At 32.6% G+C, this 19,598-nt stretch overlaps 3 protein-coding genes across 4 annotated transcripts; 1 reads left to right on the forward strand and 2 right to left on the reverse strand.

Annotated features, from left to right (window-relative positions):
* Positions 411 to 5,959, forward strand: LOC109345998 (probable pectinesterase/pectinesterase inhibitor 47). Its single transcript, XM_019585335.1, has 3 exons — positions 411 to 1,133; positions 4,174 to 4,528; positions 5,189 to 5,959. The coding sequence occupies exons 1-3, from the start codon at positions 468 to 470 to the stop codon at positions 5,881 to 5,883; spliced, it is 1,716 nt and encodes a 571-aa protein (XP_019440880.1). The 5' UTR covers positions 411 to 467; the 3' UTR covers positions 5,884 to 5,959.
* On the reverse strand, positions 5,893 to 8,385 carry LOC109345999 (inactive protein RESTRICTED TEV MOVEMENT 2-like). 2 transcript variants are annotated; one of them, XM_019585337.1, is made up of 3 exons: positions 8,214 to 8,385; positions 6,950 to 7,294; positions 5,893 to 6,916 (listed from the first exon to the last, which is right to left on the reverse strand). In XM_019585337.1, the coding sequence occupies exons 1-3, from the start codon at positions 8,311 to 8,313 to the stop codon at positions 6,351 to 6,353; spliced, it is 1,011 nt and encodes a 336-aa protein (XP_019440882.1). In that variant the 5' UTR covers positions 8,314 to 8,385; the 3' UTR covers positions 5,893 to 6,350. The 2 variants fall into 2 exon arrangements, with proteins under 2 accessions (XP_019440882.1, XP_019440881.1); XM_019585336.1 differs by having other exon boundaries at positions 5,893 to 7,294.
* LOC109345997 (E3 ubiquitin protein ligase RIN2-like) lies at positions 9,990 to 18,950 on the reverse strand. Its single transcript, XM_019585333.1, has 13 exons — positions 18,850 to 18,950; positions 17,939 to 18,382; positions 17,339 to 17,416; positions 16,139 to 16,225; positions 15,913 to 16,034; positions 15,511 to 15,607; positions 15,306 to 15,396; positions 14,586 to 14,743; positions 14,336 to 14,473; positions 14,181 to 14,248; positions 13,868 to 14,098; positions 12,030 to 12,408; positions 9,990 to 10,496 (listed from the first exon to the last, which is right to left on the reverse strand). The coding sequence occupies exons 2-13, from the start codon at positions 18,176 to 18,178 to the stop codon at positions 10,440 to 10,442; spliced, it is 1,746 nt and encodes a 581-aa protein (XP_019440878.1). The 5' UTR covers positions 18,179 to 18,382; positions 18,850 to 18,950; the 3' UTR covers positions 9,990 to 10,439.

A 19,598-nucleotide genomic window follows, 5' to 3' on the forward strand; every position in this document is an offset into this window, starting at 1 on the left:
TTACCAATTATAAATTAGTCAAAAAATCCTTATTATAAGTCATTAAAAATGCTAAAAAATTAATCGGACCAACATTAAATAATAATTATAATTATTTTGTTAGTTTTAAAATTTCAACCACCAGTATAGGCACAAAATTTGAGGGACCAACTCTATTTTTATCAATTATTACAAAGTTTGTGGTATTATTAAAGGTATCCCCATCTTATAAGTAAGAAATTAATCACTTTCAGGGAATGTGACTGTTCCTCTTAACAATTGTTATTTTCATGAATCAATTTTTTACTTTTTTTGTCATTGTATAAATCTAGTAGTACCTTATACTATTATATAAATATCATGTGAGTGAAATATCTAATTTCATTCCCAAATTTGGCCTCCCAATGCCTATAAATCCCCATTAATGAAACACCAAACTCACAAACATAAGCACAACCTCAACCTCAAACCACTCAACACTAAAAATAATGTCCCTTCCTCTCTCCATTTTCATCCTCTTGTTCCTCTTTGCACCATTACTCCTAGCTCAAACTCCATCACCTACCACTTCTTCTTCTTCTTCCTACAATGATTGCAAATCCACATTATATCCAAAACTATGCCGTTCCATTCTCTCAGCAATCCGTTCCTCACCTTCAGATCCATATGGCTATGGCAAATTCTCCATTAAACAAAGCCTCAAACAAGCAAAAAAGCTATCAAAAGTGTTTGATGACTTCATCAACCACCACAGTAATTCCTCATCCTCATCGTCAACACTCAACCATGCTGAGGTTGGTGCACTAGGTGACTGCAAAGATCTCAACCAGCTCAATGTGGGTTACTTAGAATCCATATCTGAGGAACTCAAAGATGCTGATTCCTCAGATACTGAGCTGGTTGAGAAAATTGAGAGTTACCTAAGTGCTGTGGCAACTAACCATTACACTTGCTTTGATGGGTTGGTTGTGACTAAGAGTAGCATTGTTAATGCACTTGCTGTGCCACTTAAGGATGTGACACAGTTGTATAGTGTGTCACTTGGGTTGGTTAGTGAAGCTCTTAATAGAAACCTAAAGAAACATAAAACAAGGAAACATGGCCTTCCAACCAAAACCTTCAAAGTTAGGCAACCACTTGAAAAGCTCATTAAGGTAATCTATATCTCTTTCATAATATGCTATCTATTGTTTGTTTGAAGATAGATGACTAATGATATATTTTCCTAATCATAAAATTATCCTATAAATTCTCATATATCATAATAAAGTAATTTATATCATTTATAAATTAAAAGTAGGGATATATATCATTTTTTTATTATATTATACTAAAAAGAATGAGGTTTAGAAAATATTTTCATTTATAATGATATAAAAAAACAAAAGTTAAAAAAATAGTTTTTTTAATAATTACAAATATAAAAAAAAAGTATTTATAAAGTATGCACTAGAGATACATGTTCCACACAGAAGTATTAGTTGTATTCTACTATGTCTTGTACATTACATGGTATTATTATATTTTACTAATTACTATTTGTGTTTTATTATATTTTCTTATAAAAAAATTCTGTTAATATCTTATATTAGATAAAAATAATGTCTTTAATGTTTTGAAAACATTTAAAATATTTAATATTTTTTGAATACTTCTATAGGATGAGTCTTTCAAAGGTTAAAAAATACTATTCGGAAGCCTTACTCGAACAGTGTGATGGCTGGGGGTAAATATTATTGAGTGCAAATAGAGTTGCCCAAATTTTTTAATTAGTATAAATTTTATAAAAGAATATAGAAGGGTTTAGAATTATTTATGTGAAATATGTAGCTATTGGTCTTAATATTTTAGATCCTACGAGAGCATATAGAGGTAGGTATATATGATCTAGATCTAATTATTGGTCTTAGTATTTTAGATCCTAAGAGAGCATAGAGAGGTAGGTATATATGATCAAGATTATAAAATTTCTTAATTTTATGAGAAACAAACTGATAGTTATTATTGTTTAGGCCACAATCATTATTATGATACATAAGATTTATTGAGGCTTATACTATTATAGTAATCTCTTATTAGTTATTTAACTATATATTTATCTTATTTAATTATATTTATTTATTTTTAGTATAATATTGGATATTATTTAATTGTATATATAAGTTATAATTTCAATAATTTATCTTATTTAATTATATATATTTATGCACTGTAAGAAGGGGAAAAAAGACTATTTTAAAGGAACCAAATCCTATAATTCCACAATTAAATAATGATGTAGGTTGAAAAATAATAATGAGGCAATTTAAACAGATGAAGCTTACATGGGTTGACTTAAGATAAACCTCGTAAGCTATGTTTCACTGTGTTTTTAATGTTTATTAATACCTGGACATAATTTAACTAATTTATGACAAGTCACGTGGGTCTTCGCTTCTTTAAGCCACTAGCATCAGACACTGCACGTGTCATGTTCTAACATACCCTTTACTATTTATATTTATGGTTGATTAACCCATGAGCAAAGATTCTTAGTTAGTGCTACTTTTCATAAGTATGCAAAACTTGTTCATATTTATAACTATATATTTCTTGCATTTTAGAATCATAAAGCGCATGACATTATTTTAGTTATTGTGGTAACTTTGATATCAAGTTTGCTTAGAAATGATCTAAGTGGTTGGACAAAGATAGACTAGGTGTATAGTACAAGGCAAAAAATTGAGATTCAACTCCTTCAACAATACTTATGAAGAGAACAACTACAATACTTCAAAAGATATTAGTGCGTTATTTAAAGAACAAGAGGATAATCCAACAATGACAAAAAAAAAGAAACAATATGAAAGGTGGTTACTTAAAACCAGTGAATTTTGCAAACAAAATTATTAGATATATTATAGAAGATATAAAATGGAACAACTCTTATATCTTATACATTTGTGAGCAATGGCTAGATGTTGGGGCGGGTTAAGACTTGTCCTTACTTGACTCTAAATATTGGTTGGATAATTTTTTTGAATCCAAATTCGGTCCTAGACCCAAAGCTAACCCGACCCTAAATAATGATGAAGTCAACCTTTAAACTCGAACCCGACCTTATATCTGATTAAATATAATGCATAGTTATTTTAGATAAAGTCTTCTCAATATTATTTATTATTATAAATATTTAATTTGACATATAAAATGATGAGAGAGATTCATTTACACTCAAGCTAAGTTACACTAATTATACTCAATCACAGCCATTCATTTTTTTTAAATCCAACGGACCAAATAGATGAAACTTAAAGGTTATTTAAAATTTCCTTTTTTTTTCCTCTCATCACTTATTGTACTCACTCATTTGGCTCGTTGGATTTAAGAAAATGAACGGTTGAGATTGAGTGTAACTATTATAACTTGGGTGTAAACGGATTCATTCTCTAAAATGACAAATGTATATATTTTATTAATCATGTATGTATGATAAAAAATTAGAGAATCAGTGATACTTTTGACAAAAAACATGACATTATTTGTACACATGTGAATAGAGATACATACAAACATAGTGACTAAGTGATCGTAGGACGGGTCGAAACATGTCATGCTTGGTCCCTAACCGGTTGACAGGGTCTAATCTTTGAACCCAAACCCAACCATAGATCTAATGAGATTTTCCATCATGATCAGGCTGTACAGGTGAGCAGGTAAAGTCAGGTCCAAGTCCTGCTCACCCCTATTATACAATAACAATGCCATGACATATTCAAGTATAGTGACTATTGCATAATGGATAAGATGAAATTAAGGAATGAGTTTATAAGTAAAAAGATTTATAGAGGTAATGTTTTAAGATTTTGGTTCAAAATAAAATGTTTTACTTATTGGTGATTCTTCATTGGGGATATGGAATTTTAGATATATTCAAGTGTAATTGACAAATAGAAATCTCACATTGGATAGAATGAAATGAGCAAAAGAGTTTATGATGGAAGCTTCCAGTCACACATGTATAATAGTATAATAGGCCTATAACTTAATCAAATCCACATAGTATGGTAAGAAAACAGCCTAGTTTTATAACCATATGTGCATGTATTTAACTTTGGTCTTACTTAGTCATAGTAAATCAACATTGCTTATATACATTATATGCTTAAAAGTGTTTCTTGAAAGTCTAGAACTAAAACCTTAATTTTGATGCAGCTTCTCCACACCAAGTATAATTGCAATAAATCATCAAATTGCACTAGAGCTGAAAGAATTCTTGAAGAAAGTAAAAACCAAGGAATTCTATTGAACCAATTTGTGATTGTGAGCCCTTATGAAACAGACAACTATACTTCTATAGGACAAGCTATTGATGTTGCACCAAACAACACAAAGCCAGAAGATGGATATTTCCTTATCTATGTTAGAGAAGGGTACTATGAGGAATATGTAATTGTTCCTAAACATAAGAAGAATATTCTACTTATTGGAGATGGTATTAACAAGACTGTCATCACAGGGAACCATAGTGTTATTGATGGTTGGACAACTTTCAATTCTGCCACCTTTGGTAAGTGCTTATTTGTTTCTAAACTCTTCTCATTTGAAAGTTTACTTGTCCCAATAACAAGTCAAGAGATACTATTGAGATAACATTAAAACCACTACTTGAGATTTCACTTCAACACCAATTTCATGAAGAGTTTAATTTTAATCCAGTTAGCATAATTTTTTTAGACGGGATACCCACTTTTGTCCTTAAAAAATTCATCTGTACCAATTCCATCCGAAAAAAATAAAAGTTCAAACTAGTACTCAAGGATCACGAATGTGAATCAAAATAGTCATTATTAATGGTTATAAAAATGTTAAAAATGACAAATTTGACTCGCATTTGAAATTTTTTTGGACCATTTTGAGTTTTTCAAAATTTCATTGACAAAATTGGTACGTGCAAAATATTTGAAGGATCAAAGTATATTTACTATTTACATTATCAATTAACCATACTTAATCTTATATATGTTTTTGCATTAGCAGTATAACTTTGCTCAAAGTAACTAGATACAAAATTCCTTTGTGGCCATGCCATGTTATTTATCATTCAATGTCTTAAATTATTCTAATCTTAAAATCATATAAGCCTACAATTAGTCTGTTAAATGATCATGTATAACTTGATAAATTTTCTGAATCTAATACCATATATTTGCATTTCTATCTAATGTAGCTGTATCTGGAGAAAGATTTATAGCAGTAGATGTTACATTCAGCAACACAGCAGGTCCTGAAAAACACCAAGCAGTAGCATTAAGAAACAATGCTGATCTCTCTGCATTCTATCATTGCAGCTTTGAAGGATATCAAGACACACTCTATGCTCATTCTCTAAGACAATTCTATAGAGAATGTGATATTTATGGCACAGTAGATTTCATTTTTGGTAACTCTGCAGTAGTATTCCAGAACTGTAACATCTATGCTAGAAAACCTATGCCAAACCAAAAGAATGCTGTGACAGCACAAGGAAGAACTGATCCTAATCAAAATACTGGCATTTCAATCCAAAACTGTAAGATTGATGCTGCACCTGACTTGGCCGCAGACTTGAATTCGACCTCGAATTACTTAGGCCGGCCGTGGAAGGAGTACTCAAGAACAGTTTATCTTCAGTCATATATTGGAGATCTAATTCATCCAACTGGGTGGTTAGAATGGAATGGAACAGTAGGATTAGACACACTATTTTATGGTGAGTTCAATAATTATGGACCTGGTGCTAAAACTAACAATAGGGTGCAATGGCCTGGTTTTAGTTTGCTGAATGATACACAAGCTTGTAACTTTACTGTGCTTAATTTTACATTGGGGAATACATGGCTTCCTGATACAGATATTCCCTACTCTGGAGGGTTACTAAATTAGACATATGAAGGTTCATGTTGAAAGAATAATTTTGATTCATTGTTTGTTAGAAATGTAATGTAACTATATGATTGTTTATTTTCGAGGAGTAATATCCTAAATAAATGAGAGTAGTGAATATTCTAATGGTCTTCAAAAATGATATATATAGATAGTAATAATGTAAAAAGTGATGAATCCTATGTCCAAATACCATATTATGGTAAATATGGTGCAAATACAGTATGAAAAGAGGGATAATGAAAAAGAGAAGGAAAAGAAAAGAAAGGGTTTCTCATGCTTGTTCGTTATTATTGAAATCATGTGAAAAGAAATACATATAATAAATGGAATATATGACGATAAGTTTTTGAGGTCACGAATTTAACTTATGAGAGACATGATTTAGAGAAATAAAATATTACACGGGTATTTAAGCACATTCAGTAAATTTATAAGACTACAGGGAATTAAATATACACCATCGTCTATAGTCTAGGTGAGGAACGAAACTTGTAGGAAGCATAAACTCCTAGTGCCACCATTACAACTGCTGCACTCATATATATTAGCTTTTGCTTATCTTCATCATTGAACTTCTTTGTCACACTAGTTACAGCTTCAGAAGCAGATGCAACCACTTCCTTGATTCTTTTAAATCTTGATTCAGGTATGCTCTTTCCATAACTCTCTTCAACAGCACCAAAACTACCCTTTCTTTTCTTTTCCTTCTCTTTCTCTTCTTCCTTAGTAAACTTTGCATCAACAAAACTTTCTTCAACTTTGGAAGATTCTTTTCTATCTTCCTTAATCTCAGAGGAACCTTCTTTAGTTACTTCCTTTACAACCCTTTCCACAACATCATTTTTACATTCCTTTCTTGATTCAGAAGTATTGTTAGTATCTTCTTTGGTTACTTCCTTTACAACAACCCTTTCTTTTTCTACTTTTTTCTCCTCTTGACCCTTTTGAGGCATGGTTTTTTCTTCAACTTTTGGTAGTTTTGATGTATCATTATCAACCTCTTCTTTACTTTGAACTATTGCTTTGTGATCTTGACCTGAAATACCATCTTGAAACTTCTGATCTTTTACCTCAGAAGTAGTGCTTTTATCTTTGGCTTTATCTCCAATTGTAGATTTTGGAGCAATGGTTTCTTTGTTATTTGCATGGCTTGATTCAGCTTCTCGTGTAGCACTTTGTTGTGGTTTTTGGTTAGGAACCTCCTTTGAAATGAGCTTCTTTTGTATTGTAATGGTAACAATTCCACCATCAAATTTTCCCTTGATTCCATTAATATCACAAGTTGGTGGAACTTGATGAACTAAGTTGAAACGAATGGTTCTATCATTTCTAAGTGGTTGTTCACCAAAAACTCTAATTTTTCTATGATCAAACTCAACTTTAGCACCAATATGCTCTTTTGCAAAGCCTGAAAAACCCAAGACATGCATATCAAGGGAAACAACATGCACATGGTTTAATTTCCAATAAAGATTAACTTTTTCTTTTCAAATTTTTAAGCTTGTTCTTCAAAATACTCAAAATAGGGTGCTTAGTCTTTGATTTACATATTCTTGTTAATATGCATCAATATAAGATTCTAATTATTAAAATAAAGATACCTCTTTATGTAGAAATATTTGTCAAAGTTAAGGAATTAGTTTTATTTCACATCAATAAATGAAAGAAAATAATGAGAACTTTTTTACAACTCTATATTAACCTCTCATTTGTTCTACTAAATAGAATTAAATGGAATATGAAATAAATTTGTTTGAACTAAAAAGGTTGTTTATAAAAATATAATTAATTATTTAATACTCCTCCCATTCCAAAACAAGTGTTTTTCTAGGAAAAACTTGTTCTTAATTATATTATCTTTTCAGAAAATCAAAATAATGTTAATGACTATTTTTATACCGTTCTACTTACCTACTAAATAAGATAGTGATAAAGAGAGAAAGTCAAATAAAAAATACTAAAATTTTAATGTAATAGATATATAAATATATTTCTTGAGAGGTCCAATTTGTATAGAAATGAAAGTCATTTTTCTTAAACTTCCAAAGTCCAAATAAATAGAGAATAGTTCAAAAGTGGAAAAGTCAATTTTTTTAATCACCCCTTTAAAAAGCAATCCAAGATAAAAAGAAAAGCAAGAATATAAGGTTGAAATTCTCTCACTTCATGTGTCATTGTTTGTAATTGGTTGAAAAATATATAAATTAAAAATTTAATAAAAATATTTTTCTGACCAATCATAATAAATCTAAATCGTGTTACATAGAGTGATACACTTTTTGGAATAAAATGTCTCCCACAAAAAAGCAAAGGAAAGTAAACCAAACCATCAGGAATGTGAACAATCAGAAGTTGTGCCTCTGGAGTTTCCTTTGTTTCATATTTCACCTCCACATCTTCATAAATTGTTGGAACATTGGCAGACATTTCCAAAACTATGTATATAACTTATTTCTATTATCTTTGATCAACAAAATATGTCAATGCTATGATGGAACTTAAATTGCTTTTGTTATTGGTTCCTATATTTATAATGAACAGTTCTAAAGTGAATGATGATGAGTTTTCTTAAAAGTGAAACTATTCCTTTTTGCCAACTTTAGAATTCCAACATGATGAAACTCATAAATTTCCCTTAGTCATTAGTGAGGTATAACTTCTCTAATCAATAAAGTGGAAGTTCTTTGATTGGTTCATACACTTGAAATTCTTTGTTTGGTTCATTAAATTTACTAGTAAATTATTACTTATGCAAAGATTTTTTATTAAACCAATTCCAAACTCTCTGATTCAGAAATCCTATCTTCTCTTATTCCATCTTGCTGCGTTTTCTTCTTGCGTCATTCACCTCAAGAAACACATCCCAAACCTACTTTTAAGTCCACTATGTCTCCGTCGAACTATCTGCTTTAATATCACATGTTGGATTCGTATGTGACTTGGAGTCTCCAACCATTGAGGAATCTCTTGGTTATCGGACATGGAAGACTGAAAAGCACAAGTAAGGTACTAATGTCTTAAACCAAAATCTTAAAGCAATAATTTTATGGATTTTTTCCACTGATAGCCATAGCCAGTTATACACAATATGGGAATTCAGCGAGATAAATTAGAGAATTATTCAGAAAATAGAAGTTTTGGGTTTTCCCCAACATTCTTCCCTTTATTGAGTACTGAGTGCCTCATAATATATATTCTTGATAAGGTTAGTTAGCATTACTCCCCTTTCAACCTTGGATTTAATATCAACATAAACCAGTTCCAGGTTAGTGAATCTATATAATCTCTTTTTTATATTGGATAAATTTTAAAATAAATCCTTTATACTCTATTTTTTAAACAAGTATTTTATCAGCATGACTTGCTAATTGTTTTTATGCACTTGGCTTACATTTGTGTAGGCTGAGAGATGAATTTGTTCAGTAGAGAATTTCATCTATAATTAGTTTTCAGGTTTCATGATATATCTTTTTTCTAAAAACAAAAACAATAAAATAAGAGTACAGTTTCAGCATTGTGATATAACAACTTAGTACTACTTAGTCTAGTAATGTAAAATCTCATTGGATCCCCAAAATCGAGAATTCAATTTCTGAGAGCAACATTTGTTAAAAGAAATAATCACAAACTCCGAAATAAATTAATTTTTTACCCAAAAAAGTAAAAAGATATTCTTAGTAGTACTAAAAAAGAATGTTGATTTCATCAATTCAGCTTTAAGGCTATAAAGGACAACATCACAGTAACAATCAGTAAAATCGACTACATGGATTGAAGAATATAATGTTCTATCGTAAATCATGTTTATTAACAAAACATTGATCTTTAGTTTTTCTTAATCATTTAGCCAACTTTCAAGCATAAACTTACTTCACCAGACTCCAAAAATAATGGTATTTGCTAGCAACAACATAATGGATACAGTGAATCAATAAAGATTGATTTGAAATCTGATTCAAACCCCATATAGCAAGTATGGATGCATAATAAAGGTATCAAGATGACACGGGAGAACCAACATCCCTAAATAAATTACTAAACCCGAGCCACACCAACTCAAGTACATTTGTTTTTTCAACTTAGGTGGAACATAATGAATAGTAAAACAAATCATTAATCCACTAAAAAATGTATTTAAACAATTAATTCATACACAACCCATTTCATAAAAACCATCCAACCCATTTATTTATCATTTTTTTTAATGGATGGAAAGGGAAGCCTCCACAAAAGGGGGGAGAAATGAAAGGAAAGAAAAGTTGCAGCATATTTGGCCATAGCAGCAGCAGCTTCTAACTTGAAATATATCTAGAGGCACCAATGGCAGCAGCATATAACTTTAACAACTTGCCAACATACACCACATTTATTATACAACATATTCAAAGAAAACAAAAAAGAGGAGGAAAAAGCCTATATTTCTGCTATATTTCTGGAGTACAACAAATTAAATGTGATGACTCTATATACATAAAATGGAGCCTATGCTTTTCCCAGGATAGTTGTAACTTGATAACCTATAGTTGTGCACAACCTTGATTCCTCATGATACATCACATTTGGAGAAGATTATTCACAGTAACTGAGACAGAAAATGTCCTCTGCAAGTCCTGCAGTATCAAACACTTCAGAATTAAATACTTATTACATCAAGCAACCAATCTGCATAATAATCCTTTTGCTGATTGCAACCAACACCTGTCGACCACAAAATCGGTATAATAAATAGAGTTCTTGAATCTTCGAATCAGCACCCTTCGATCCAAATTCTATCAATGTCTTGATGGCAATCTACTAAAAGGATCTCCACATCGAGATACGTAGTGCATTATTACATTGACAGAATTCAGAGAAAGGTGGTGGGATAACATCTTACTTAAGCAAGAGGAGTGAGGTAGAAGGGAATGTGCATGGGGGATATTTTTTAAACAAATCATAAAATTCCAATTACAGAAATACCCAAATAAACCACTTTTTTACATCATCCGTTTTCCAATATCGTGGACCTAAATAATATTAGATAAACATATTACAAAGTTGAAAGTCTAGAATAGCCTACAAAAGTGCATTTCTGAAGAGCGGGAACCTAACTAACATGTTACTATCACATCATGTACAGTAAAAAACAGTGTAGTTGGAATCGTGCAATTCATACTGCGAGTAGATGTGATTCTGAGGGGAAACGACGCATATGGCATGCCAAATTGTTTCTGTTGCAGAATCGTCGCCTGAATTGTGAAGAATCAGTGGAATCTTGTGAATCGCGGCCTGAATCACGTATCGTCCGAATCGTGGCTGCTTTCCCCAAATTTAAACCCCTCAATCTTATTAAAACGTGAACGGTACGACTAAACCTAATTTTACAGTGCCTCTAACCTGTAATCATGAGCAGTGGCTGAATAAAGTTGAAAACATGGAATAGTGCAATTCTCTGCCTTTTCCTCTACATCTTATTCAATTCCTCTTTGCCTTTCCGTTACTTCTTCTCCAAAATGGTCAAGAAACTAGTTGATATAATGTAGTTTCACTGTGAGAGTATCCCACCAAATAGATTTTTTTGCAAAATGTAAATAATGTTCACATACTTGTCTGGGTGGGGTTGCAAGGATTAAACATCACCTTGGCGACGAGGATGAAAGATGAAGATGATCATTAGATCACACACTTTGCAATTTAGGATGTCATTTTGCAATTTAGGATGTCATTTTGCTATCATTTGGTGTTATTTTAATTAGAGTCTTATGGCTTGGAACTTGTGTCTTGTTTTTTGCAATTATGAATGACTTATGGATTGTGATATGATGACCATTATACTTGAATTTGTGTTACTTCATATGATATTTTTGGTTGTTACAAGTGTTATGGCTTATGTTATGAATTATTTAGTATTTTAAGTATTGATCATGAATCTTTCGATTCGCGATACGATACGATTCATGATTCACAAAATAGGCTTAATGATTTATGTACGATTCACGATACTAACTACCATGGAAAAAAGTACTAGGTGACTTCATAAAGTGCACTTATTGGCCATCACACATTCCAAATATTAAATGCTCAGACAACATTACTCATACAAATGGAAATTATGTAGAAGAACTAAGCACATTGTATAGGTGCACAAAAATTCTAAGACATACCTGGAATATTAAGTCATCTGGAATATGAGGTAGAACCTCCCGAACAGTCTCAGCCATAGCAAGTATATTCGTCACATCATCATTTGCAGATTGTGAAGCAGTCCTTATGTGTAAACTGCCATTTCCTCCTGGCAATCGTCCACCAGCGGAAGGAATGGTTGAACCACTTGCCGAAGCCTGAGAGGGATTAATAGGCCAAAGGCTCCAAGCAGCATCTTCAAAGGCAGTCTGAGCATAGGTTTCTCCAACAGATGCAAGATGCCTCATCATCGTTTCAACTCTTCCTAGTCCAACTGTTCTGATTGCAGTAGATGGACCAGCTCCATCAACGCCTTCATTTGGCCATGAATTCAACCAACCTGCATCCAGTCCTGCACCCCTAGATAAGACAATTCAAATAAGCAAAAAAGAATGCATCAATAAATGCGATAACAAATGTATACATTTTGACCACAGTAGGTAACTAAGAAGGTCCTCGATAAAAAGTAAAGGGTCATCAACCATTCTTTCTTGCAATAAATTAATTGCATCATGAGATCAGTTATTGAGATCATATTATTGCAGAGTCAGTATCCATGTATTCTTCAACAGTCAGAGGCAGACAATAAAAAGTAGAAATTTAGAAGAATAGTATCATCTGGGGCTGAAAGGTATAAATTCTCAACTGTCGTGCTCTGATGCAGCTTCACTTTCCGCTGATCTGGTCTTCATTATACCCAGGATAGCACCCAAATGTACACTTCTCTGAACTGATTTGTCTTAAACATGCCTTTGACCAGCCTCTTGGACTATTGTCTGCCTTAGAGAATATCACAGTGCTAGTAAATGAAATGCTTGTGTTCATGAAGTTAGAGTTACGGTTTAGTGTTGTCAAATTATGGCCACAGTGGCACCATCCTACCATGATGTTGCAGATTTTGTGAAAAATCCAATTCACCATGAGAAATGATGCAGTTTTTGACTTGCCAAAAATTGTGGCCCCCGCCATGGTGGTACATGGCAGAAACCGTGGTTGGACACCCTTTTTAAAGAGCTTTTTCATAATTCGGCAAGGGGACTCAATAAAATCCTTAACCATGCAATTCTGAACAAATTTTGTCCTCTCTTTTCCCTGTTTGGACTCTGACCTGCACCCACCCACACACTCTTCTTTCTGCTTATGGATTCTAAAACTCTCTCCATATCAGAGTTTCTCGTAGAAGGAACATATACAAGGCCCTGCAGAAGTGTCCTCATTGTACGTCGTAGTGGTGTTTATGGACAAAGCAAACATAGCACAGAGTTTTAGCAGAAATTTAATTTGATGCACCTTATACTGAAAGAGCCTTTCCTTGGCTTCCTTGCGGATTTCAGCTCATGATAATCAAATGGATAATTCTTCATTGGATTTACAAAGAGGTTGAGAAGCTCAACTGAGCTGATTTTTCTGTTAATAATTTGCTTCTTTTGAGGGTGGGCCTCGACACAACGGTAAGGTTGCTCCCTTGCGACCTGTAGGTCACAGGTTCATATCTTGGAAACAGCTTCTTCACTTGCAAGCTACATGTATTTATCCTCTCGAGACCTGTAGGTCACCCTTTTTATTGGTTTCTTTTGTTTGGTGGCTGCGCTAGAATGATTTGTATCCTACTTATTCTGTAGTTATCTTCTTTTTCTTAAAAAACTTCAATTAAAATTAAAGTATTATTTAAATCATCTGCATACATGATCCATATATGAATGCATCCAATAGCAGAGAAAAAGGAGATTTAAAGCTAAAACTACCATTTTTACGAATAAATAACAGCAAGAAGCAAAAGAGAAAAGGATGACCACATAGCATGAGTGAAGATCCAAACCTCCAAGGAACATCTTCCACAGTATTTGGTGTCTGATTGGGATACAATCCTGCAGGACTGTTTTGTCTACCAGAGTTTGCCCGATCAAGTCCTGCACTTATTTGGCGTGCAAGTTGCTCATCGCTAGATATCTCCTCTGTAGTAGAGTTTGCTTCATTTTCAGGCTGGCCTGCAAAAAGAGGCTTTCGGCATGTAGGACAAGTATACGTCTCAGTCAGGCCTTGATCCAACCTGTATTCAATTAAGCACCCGATAGCATCTCAATGAAACACAAGCACATAGAAAGAATAGAAGTCTTTAAAACCAACCATACCAAGATCTCAAACATGCAAGATGGAAGAGGTGATTGCAGTTTAGCCTTTTAGCCTTAGCCATGGGTTCCTGTCATAAGCAAATTCATATAGTATTAAAAATTATTTCAACCAACATCGAGATCAACCAGAGACAGAGGGTGGCAAACTGGCATACTCTACAAATAGCACATTCATCATCATATGCTCTTAGCTCCTCAGTTGTTGCATCAATAAGAGCTGCATGAAGAGCTCCTAGAGCTATCCGTAGCCTAATAAAGCCTTTTATGCGATTTACAATTGCACCAAGTAATGCCTGCTCAAAACATCATGAATAAAAGTAGCATAATATGCAAATGTTAGTTAAATTTCCATTGGTAGTCAAATTAAAGAAGAATTAAAAATGAATTATTAACACAAATATTTACACGTATGTTTAGAAATAGAACTGCATCTATAAGATGGAATGTCATGCCATGAAGCCGCCATATATACAGGTAATGGCCTAGTGCCATAAAAAATGTTGCCATGTCTAGGAAAAATCCCAAGTTCCGAATTAGAAGCCCCTTCCACTCCAATAGTGAACCTGCAGTCACATGTCTTATTTAGGAAAGTCGACTTACGTTCATATGAACAAACAGCAGAAAGGTCAATAGACAGGTCATCAAAAGGGAAAATAAAACTAGGAGAACAAAACAAGTTCATAGTAATCAGATGACATCAGCAGGTAGGACTAATCATATACATTAACAGCAACAACAATAAACTAGAAATAGAACCTAATTATTCTGAGGTTAAAGAAAATTTAATAAGCGGTGATACAACATATCCGAAGTCTCAACATAATTCTCAGATGCCAAAACAACTATCAGTGAGTAAATAGATGTCTCCAAGAAACTACAATAATGAGACAAAGGTTTTCTGCTTTAATGCAATCAAATCGTGTCTTAAGAAACATATATTCCTATGCAGACAAACCAGTAAAATAGTGCTTTCTTATATTTCTTATATCAAACAAAAGAAAGGGCTTATGATTTAGAAATAGCAACTATTACTAATGTAAAACACCACAGAAAGACAAATTCTTAATACCCAGATGTGTTGATGAGTTACTAGAAGTTTAAAAATCATGTTTATATCCAAACTACCTGCTGTTAATGAGTCAAACAGTTTAGACCGTCCACAATCACTGCTGTTGCACCATATATCAAATAACTGAAATCCATGTACCAAAATAGCCTACATTCATATCACGCAAAAAACATTATCATCAAACTAGGCATCACTACCTCATTGGGAACTAACAAGATGATATGAGTCTATCTCAAATCTGAAATTTTGCATTCTAAATACCTGTAGGGTCTCAAAAGCAATACTGAAAGGCTCAAAGAATAGTAACAGAAACAAAGAGGACCCATGTGTTTTATATATCGTCAGACATAGCCTTATCCTAAGAGCACAAAAAAAGGAAGTGTCAGAAGCATTCTTCAACTACAAAACTACAACATTATTAGTGATTGTTTCAGCCTTCATGAAAACTACAATGTTACTAATGATCGTTTCAGCCTTCAAGTAAATTTTGCATTAACATATTACATGTCATTCAAATGGAATACACGACTAAAATTGACCAATTATTACCAAGGAATCCACATAAAAACAGGGTACCGAAAGAAACTCCACTATTATAATAACAACATTTGTGGTGGTAATAACACGAATATGAATTCTGCTTGACAAATGAGTAAGCATTACCAGAGAACATCAACCAAGAAAACGAATAACAATGCTGAATATACACGGAAATATGTCCAGGGTGTAGCAGATGGAGATGCATTCAGCCGCTCCAAACGATCCCTGGCTAATGCTTGAAACATCTATTCAATATGTAAAACACGTATGAGAGAGTTAATGGACATTGGTTTTGTTTGTATATATATTCTCCACACAAAAATTCACATGCTCTCTTTTAGTAACATACCTTTAAAGAACAAAGCACAGCCAACCAAGTTGACCAAAGACCAGCATGATATATAGTTGGTGGCACAATCAGTGGTAGGAATGTCCCCTGTCCATCCACCATCACATATAAATAGCAATTTAGTGTCATATTTATGACTCTTCACTGTCCAACAGTTCCCAAATTACATTTAAAGTTTACAAGTTTTGTACATAATATATATACATATATAGGGAGCGACTCACATGGGAACAATGCTCTATTGTGAGAAATGAGAATATTTAATATGGACCATTGGATCTTAGTTGAATGGTCAAGATACATTCACATGACTATCATGTGACCAATAACTAACTTTTAATCTAACCATTCATGATTAGTTATAAGACTCAGATTTATATGAGAACTGTTCTCACTTGAGTCATTCCCTACATATACATATACATATACATATACAAAACTGTCTGCTCACTGTTAAAATCTGAGAGTAAAAAGACGAAACTGAAACTGTTTGTTGTTATTGATTTCTCAATTATTGCAGAGGGTAGAACCACTATATATAGTGGTACTTGAAGCAAGATGAACAACATATAAGTTTAAAGACACATAGACCTAATGCCGTAAGGTTTAGGGTTAAAATGTGGTGCCAAATCCACTTATGTTGTTATTCACTTAGCCCATTAAGTGATGAAGAAGACCAAACTCACTCTCTCCATCAAAGACTTGGGCAAGGTCCACCCCTAAATTCTAATACTCGCAAAAGTTTTTGCTAAATCCAACCACTATACAACTAACGTAATAATTTTACAGGCATTTTTGCATATAAAGGAAGTGAAGTGGATAAGCTTATACATGCTTGTGGTAGCACCACATACCTTAGAGGGCTACACCATACTGTAAAAGCTTATACATACAGGCTTACAACTATTACATAAGGGTTTAATGATGAACTTCCAAGTGCAACTGAGACAAGTATTGGCTATGTGAACTATCTTAATAACTCCAAGTTAAACACAAATCTTAGGAGCAATTTCCAAACACCAAACCAACATATCAACAAAAAAATTTATCATCAAAAGAAGAAAAGGAGAGTGAGAAAATCAATTTCTAAATTCTAATCAATGTAGTAGCTCCCAATCATGGAGTAGTAGACAGTTCAAACTCAATAATATTAAAAAGATGAGATAATTACTTATTAAGCTGCAGAAACAGAAGAATAACCTTATAAACGACATAATTAATGAGACGCTCAATCAGTTTATGACTTTCAGAAGAATACAACTCTGTGAAGAACATAGCCTGCAAGTGACAATAAGGTGCATAAACAGTAAGAACAATATTAACTGGTGAACGAAAAAACACCATCTAAACTATCATAGACAAAATCACAGTCATCCTTACCAACTAAATTTTGTAGGAAGTAAAGAAATTAATAGTGCCATACATTGAACAGTATGCAAAGCATTATTATTACCCCTTTCCAATAAGAAATATGTTCTGAGGCAGCAAAGGAAGTCATAATAATTTACCACAAAATTCATGAACTTAATTATCTTATTTTTATATTTAACCCCCACCCAAGGCTGAAAACAATGGGTAAATAACACTCATGCATCTGGGCATTTTACTTCAAAGCTACTTATCTTAACCACAATCCTTGTTTATTAGTGAAGCTGGAGAAACTGAGAAAATATTAAAATAATGTTTAGAACAGAGTTCTATTATATTCTAACCTATTACTGTACACAGATCAATATCATACACCATCATAATCCATAAATGCTTGATATTACTAACTAGTGTTTTATACAGAAAACTCACCTTAAGACACAGATTGAGAAGGATAAATACATTGATCATGCAATTCACCAGTAGCCCTATGGTAGTGAACAAACCCAAAGGTAACTCGATCTCATGGTTGGCACTGTCCAATTGCACTAAATTCCAGCGAATTAGTCCATCTGATTTAAGTGTATGTAACGAGAAGTCTGAGCAAAACTGCAGACCGACAAAGCTTAGTACTGTTGAAATTGCCGAAACCGCTATAAACCTCAAAGCCATTATTAATAACTTCAGCCTCTTTACGAACACCAATTTCCACGATTTTCATCTGACTTTAACTACTGCAGCCCTTTGCCCATCTTAAATAATGGTTCAAAATCCAATGGAACAAGAGGGCAAAGTTTACAAATCAGCACCTTAAAACACCAACGTCATTTTGTCACCGATTCACCATCACCAATCTCCAGAGGAAAATAGGATACCCTAACAGGGGGAAAAAACAGCTAGTTAGTTAATTAATGTTACAAAAATAGTGTCCTGAGCCCAGAACTCGCCTCCTAGAATGAAAGACACTCTGCAGAACCAAAAGAAAAAAGTATCTTCAAATTTTCAACCACTCAATCAAATGCATCAATGATCAGAGTTAGCACATGTGAATTTGCATTTTCTTATAAGATTATCAATAATAACCCAAAATTGAATCCACAAATCAAAATTAAACCCAAAAATGACAAAATCCCAATTCGCCATTTTGATGGATACCCAAGAATCAGAATCCAAAAAATATTGATAATTTGCAACAAAACTAGAAAAAAAACACTAACAGATCAATCACGAAATTCACAAGCTGATAATTGAGGGCAAAAAATATCTCTGGAGATGAATAAATAAATAAATGCATAAAGAATTGAGAAAGGATAAAGGGAATAAAAATGAAAAATGAAAAGAACCTGAATGGATCTAGGAGGAGAAGGTGGGAAGAAGGGTTTGTGCAATAACCTTTCGCAACAGAATCAAGAAAAAGACAAAGACAGGAGAGAGAATATAGCAATAGAGATTATCTAATATCTATATATATTGTTTAATCCATTATATATAAAATTTGTCTTATATGGTGTTGCTATCCAAACAAAATAATACTTAATAAATCATTCTAAAATCATTATTTTAATATTTATTGGAAACTAGTGTGTACAGGCATTTCGTGTCCGCCGATGAATATTGTGTGATACTACATATTCAATTTTTATATATTATATTTTGTGTGTATTTATGATAATGTTTAAGTTAAGATGAGATATGTGGTTAATTAACGTATTGGTGGTAGTTGCTTAAGATTATATAGTTTTTTTGTAAAAATTAAATAATGTTAAGGGCAATATAGGAAATGAAAATTACACCATGAGGGAAGTTATTTCAAGTTTTGGCTTTATATATAGTATAGATATGAAAGATAGTTAAACAAATCGAAATCAATTATAAAATTCATATTTTATATAAAGGATTGGCTAACATTAGTTCACTCCTTTTTCATAAAGAAATATGTTAGTATTATTTACCAAAACTATTGTACATAAATAACCTTACTTTTTTTATTAAATTGGGTTTGAAAAATAGATATATTTATACTGTATATAACTCAAATCTTGAAATAATTATCATCATGAATCTATTTTCTTATTTTTTCTTTAATATTTTT

The sequence above is a fragment of the Lupinus angustifolius genome, chromosome LG04, assembly GCF_001865875.1.
Source record: "Lupinus angustifolius cultivar Tanjil chromosome LG04, LupAngTanjil_v1.0, whole genome shotgun sequence".
NCBI classification, from domain to species: Eukaryota; Viridiplantae; Streptophyta; class Magnoliopsida; order Fabales; family Fabaceae; genus Lupinus; species Lupinus angustifolius.

What these genes read in the sequence shown, in the direction of transcription:
- LOC109345998 (XM_019585335.1), top strand. Translation starts at nt 468, where the DNA reads ATGTCCCTTCCTCTCTCCATTTTCATCCTCTTGTTCCTCTTTGCACCA. An exon ending in CACTTGAAAAGCTCATTAAG is followed by an intron (nt 1,134 to 4,173) that starts GTAATCTATATC and finishes ATTTTGATGCAG; the next exon opens with CTTCTCCACACCAAGTATAA. An exon ending in TTTCAATTCTGCCACCTTTG is followed by an intron (nt 4,529 to 5,188) that starts GTAAGTGCTTAT and finishes TATCTAATGTAG; the next exon opens with CTGTATCTGGAGAAAGATTT.
- LOC109345999 (XM_019585336.1), bottom strand. Translation starts at nt 8,313, where the DNA reads ATGTCTGCCAATGTTCCAACAATTTATGAAGATGTGGAGGTGAAATAT. An exon ending in GATTGTTCACATTCCTGATG is followed by an intron (nt 7,295 to 8,213) that starts GTTTGGTTTACT and finishes TGGGTTTTTCAG; the next exon opens with GCTTTGCAAAAGAGCATATT.
- LOC109345997 (XM_019585333.1), bottom strand. Translation starts at nt 18,178, where the DNA reads ATGGCTTTGAGGTTTATAGCGGTTTCGGCAATTTCAACAGTACTAAGC. An exon ending in GTTTGACTCATTAACAGCAG is followed by an intron (nt 14,744 to 15,305) that starts GTAGTTTGGATA and finishes ATGTGACTGCAG; the next exon opens with GTTCACTATTGGAGTGGAAG. An exon ending in ATGAATGTGCTATTTGTAGA is followed by an intron (nt 14,249 to 14,335) that starts GTATGCCAGTTT and finishes TGCTTATGACAG; the next exon opens with GAACCCATGGCTAAGGCTAA.